This window comes from Gavialis gangeticus, unplaced genomic scaffold (genome assembly GCF_001723915.1).
Source record: "Gavialis gangeticus isolate Ggan-Ray unplaced genomic scaffold, GavGan_comp1, whole genome shotgun sequence".
Taxonomy (NCBI): Eukaryota; Metazoa; Chordata; order Crocodylia; family Gavialidae; genus Gavialis; species Gavialis gangeticus.
In genome coordinates, this window is record NW_017729029.1 from 4,985,065 (window position 1) to 4,989,542 (window position 4,478).

The 4,478-nt window shown below is 40.3% G+C and overlaps 1 protein-coding gene across 1 annotated transcript in view; it reads left to right on the forward strand.

Moving 5' to 3' along the window:
* The window catches only part of LOC109300490 (putative P2Y purinoceptor 10), a 15,748-nt gene extending 11,309 nt beyond the window's left edge, over positions 1-4,439 (forward strand). The window contains exon 2 of the mRNA XM_019521142.1: positions 1,598-4,439. Coding sequence (XP_019376687.1) covers positions 1,651-2,628 — 978 coding nt within the window. The 5' untranslated portion in view covers positions 1,598-1,650 and the 3' untranslated portion in view covers positions 2,629-4,439. The remainder of the gene's footprint in view (positions 1-1,597) is intronic.
* Positions 4,440-4,478: the final 39 nt, after the last annotated feature.

Consider the following 4,478-nt stretch of genomic DNA (forward strand, 5'->3'; position numbering starts at 1 on the left):
GCCATAGGGTATAATGGGGAATCAATTAAATATCTATAACTTTGTTGTTTTTTGTCTGATTTGGATGAAACTTGCAGAGATGGTAGCCTCTGCTGAGAGCATGAAGCTTGCCAAGTTTCAAGAAGATTGGTACAGGGGGGAACTGCACCCCAAATTCCTGAAAGCAAAACTCATGTCACATGTATGTGTTACACCACAGGGGGGTGAAAACTGCAGGGGTAGTAGTCCCTGCTGAGGTCATGAAGCCTGCCAAGTTTCAAGAAGAGCGGTGCAGGTGTTTGGGGGAAACTGCACCTCAAGCTGCAGACCCTGCTGCACCTTAACACACACAGTGTCACCCATGTCAAGAGTGTTGCTTGTCCGCAGCTTGAGGTGCAGTTTCCCCCAAACCCCTGCACCACTCTTCTCGAAACCTGGCAGGCTTTGTGGCCTCACCAAGGGCTACCACCCCTGCAGCTTTCACCCCCCTGTGGTTTAACACATAGACGTGACATGAATTTTGCTTTCAAGAATTTGGGGTGCAGTTCCCCCCGGAACCCCTGCGCCAATCTTCTTGAAGCATGGCAGGATTCATGCTCTGAGCAGAGGCTACAGTCCCTGCAAATTTCATCCAAATCAGACAAAAAACACCAACATTATAGATATTTAATTGATTCCCCATTATACCCTATTGCCAGATCTCTGAAGCGGCTCCGAAGCTTTTCCAAAGTGCTTTGGAAGCTCTGAACCGCTTCAGAAAGCCTAACAAAGCCAGCGCTTCAATCTGGACATGCTGCTTCAGACGCCAAAGCATCCGAAGCTTCTCCAGATCCGAAGCACGATCCGAAGCCTCACACAGCCCTGCTGGCTAGGTGGATCTCTTATAACATTTCTTTTCCACTGGGTGATGGCTAAAAGGAAACATTAAGCCAATTTTCATCTTTCCATTAGCTTGGATAAGCTAGTGAATCAGAATAGTGGTAAGATGTTAGATAACAGGAATTTTTCTTTGCATGGGTAGCCGGCTATCAGTTCCATTGCCCCAGACACCCACAGCTTATGGTAGTCTTGTGACTGCTTCAGTAACATGCAGCTGTCACACTCACTGAAGGATGGTGATTGAGGTACTACCTTGGGACATGGGAGAGACATTCATCTTCTATGTGACCCTTGGCAAGTTGCTTTTCTCCCTGTGCCTCAATTCCTCACCTGTAAAATGGTGATTATTGTACCCTGCATCACAGGGGGTTGCAAGTATAAATAAGTTAATAGCTAGAGGGTGGCCAGACACTATAGTAATGGGGATCAGATTGACAGAGGCTTATGCTTCCTTACTTCAGAAACTTCCAGAGATATTTCTTTCTCTAATCCATTTAAAGTCAAAGACTGGGAGCACAGATATGACACCGCCATTAATGTTGTCATAAGGTTATTTATCTTGTCAGAAATCTCAAGAGCACTTTTAGAATTGCACTACCACATTAAAGAGCAAGGAGATTTAGCAGTGGACATTCTCAGTCTGTACTAGCTACTAAATGCACTACTATGAAAATTAAAAACATTAACACTGAAAAAAAATTACACTGTCTTTATAGCATTTTTTTTTTATTCTTTACAGAAATTCTCCATCCATCCCATCCTGTCCCAAATGATCGTACAGACACATTCAAAATGGCAAGCAACATATCTTCAGAAAGCTGTGCTGAACCCAATATAACATTTAAACATCACTTGTATGCAGTCACTTACACCATAGTATTCATACCAGGTCTTCTGGCAAACAGTGCTGCCTTATGGGTTTTATGTCGCTTCATCAGCAAGAAAAATAAAGCCGTCATTTTTATGATTAATTTGGCTGTAGCTGATCTTGCTCATGTTCTCTCATTACCGCTGCGCATTTACTATTATATAAACAATGTGTGGCCTTTTGGACATAGACTCTGCCTGCTATGTTTCTACCTGAAGTATCTCAACATGTATGCAAGCATTTGTTTCCTTACCTGCATAAGCATCCAAAGATACTTTTTTCTCTACAATCCATTCAAAGCCAAAGACTGGAAGCGCAGGTATGACGCAGCCATTAGTGTTGCCATATGGATGTTTGTTGGGGCTGCCTGTTCACCGTTTCCAATCATGAGATACGAAGGCATAGCTAATAATGCAAATGCCTGCTTTGCGGATCTTGCTGTTAAGAAGATCAGCGGTAAGGTAGTACCGGTGGTGATGACAATGGTAGCCGAACTACTTGGGTTTGTGGGTCCTTTAATTGTCATTGTGTACTGCACCTGGAAAACAAAAGAATCACTTCAAACATATCAAATGCCTTTGCAGAATAGTGAGAAACGAAAGGCTTTACGGATGATTTCAACATGTGCCATTGTGTTCTTCATATGTTTCACCCCATATCACATCAATTTTTTCTTTTACATGATGGTGAAAGAGGACATTATTACAGACTGCTCCATCCGCAAAAGTACACTTTACACTCAACCCTTCTGCTTAAGCCTTGCAAGCCTGGACTGTTGTTTGGATCCAATCCTGTACTTCTTCACAACTTCAGAGTTTCAGGATCAGATATCAAGGCACAGCAGCATAGTCATCAGGAGTCGTCTTATGAGCAAGGAAAGTGGCTCATCAATAAAGGAATAAAAATACAGCTTTTTAAAAACCCTGTTCCATATAAAATCTTGGATTTTTCTCTAACTCCTCAGTCATATAAGCAGCATAGAAACTCCTGCAGCTTTAATTGAAGGTGTTTTTCAACAGTGAAAAATCTTTTGGTTTATATAAAGCAAACTTGTAAATTAAACTCATGGTAAAAATGTTATGGGTGCTGGAAGCTGGAAAACCCATAGCTGGAGTGCACTGGTCTGATCCCACACATGACCCACTTGAACTACACATAACACAGAAGGCTGCAGTGTTTCAGGGTAAAGGCATGAATGAGTTAACAGCTCTTTTCCTATTTTGCTAGCTATTTCTTTCTTATACTGTCTCTGGTGATCAAGCCAAAGACACTCAACTATATATTTAAATACTGAGATGCAGTTTTCCTTCCTCTCCATGAGCCATCTTTCAAAGTACAAGTACAGAAGGAAAGAGAAAATGGTAAATAAACAGCCCTGAACACAAGGACACAAAAATGGAGCTTCCTCAAGGGCTGATCTTAATTCAGTATGGCACCCACAGTTCTACAAGTACAGGATAGCCTTATATGTACTATCATGCATCCACTGGACCAGCTCAGATCCTGCTGAAGTCTGAACATTAATTTGACTGAATTGATACACAGATTTATCCTCTTCATGAGCATGTTGTTTTTTCAAATTTAGTTTGAAGAACCATCATTCTGTACCAGCAGCAGTAGCTGTCACATCTACAGTATCTAAGCTTCATTTATAGGTGTAAAAACACAAGCAACTTATGGACACTTGCAAACTGTAATTTAAGTATTTGATTTTATTTTGTTACTCTGTGGTCCACCCAAAATTATCTTTACATTTAGCAGTGAGAGACATAAGTGATGGGCAAGCACTAGTATGCATTTAAAGAATAACCATGCTGGTTGTTATCTCCAATGGCAAGTGATTTTATTTTAAGGACAATAAGCTAATGCAGCTTTCTCCTTTTTTTAATTTTTTAAAAATGGTTTATAGATATGTAGCTATTTTAAAGGAATATTGGTGTTCTATGAGCACAAGGAACATATTTTTTATTTAAAGGCTAACTTCTACAGCGGTGGTTCTCAACATTTTTAGTCTCAAGACATCTCATTAGACTCAAGTCACTCCTCAGAAACTATCACCTCTTAGCAATCTCTGGGTTGATCTTGTGAACTACATGTAGATGGTTACACTTACCCAACGGTGATAATATTGCCTGGCACCCTTAAAAGGATCTCAAGGCACCACTGGGTGCCATGACACCCCAGTTGAGAATCGCTGTTCTATAGCTTTATCATTAGGAAAACCGAGGATAAACAAACAATCCAATGCCCACTGAAATCAATTGAAAGACTACTGACTTAATTAGACACTCCATTGTGTCAAAGACTGACATACATGTTTAACTTTGTGTGCCAATGGGACTATTTGCAGTGCATACATGTAAGCATACATGCAATCAGTCTTTGTAGGATTAGAGCTTATGTATATATTCAAACACATGGAATGCTATTTTTATTAGTCTTTTATCAAGTGTTTCTCCTAGGCTAACTATCGGGCAATTTAATAGCATAAAGATTCAGCTTATAGAGGCAGTTATTGCTCTTAGGATGCTTATAACCCTCAATCACCACTCATCCTACTGGGAATGGTTTACTTCTATTTCCCTTTCAAGCTACCATTTTGCCTTAGGTGTATCCATGTCTAAGGCTCTGATTTGACTACTGTATAGTTTGTTCTACATTTTTGTTTATAAGAATCACGCTTTAAAAATAAAAACGATTCGTGCATATGTAATTTGTGTTCCATTCATGTGTTTAGATATCTCCCAAAACA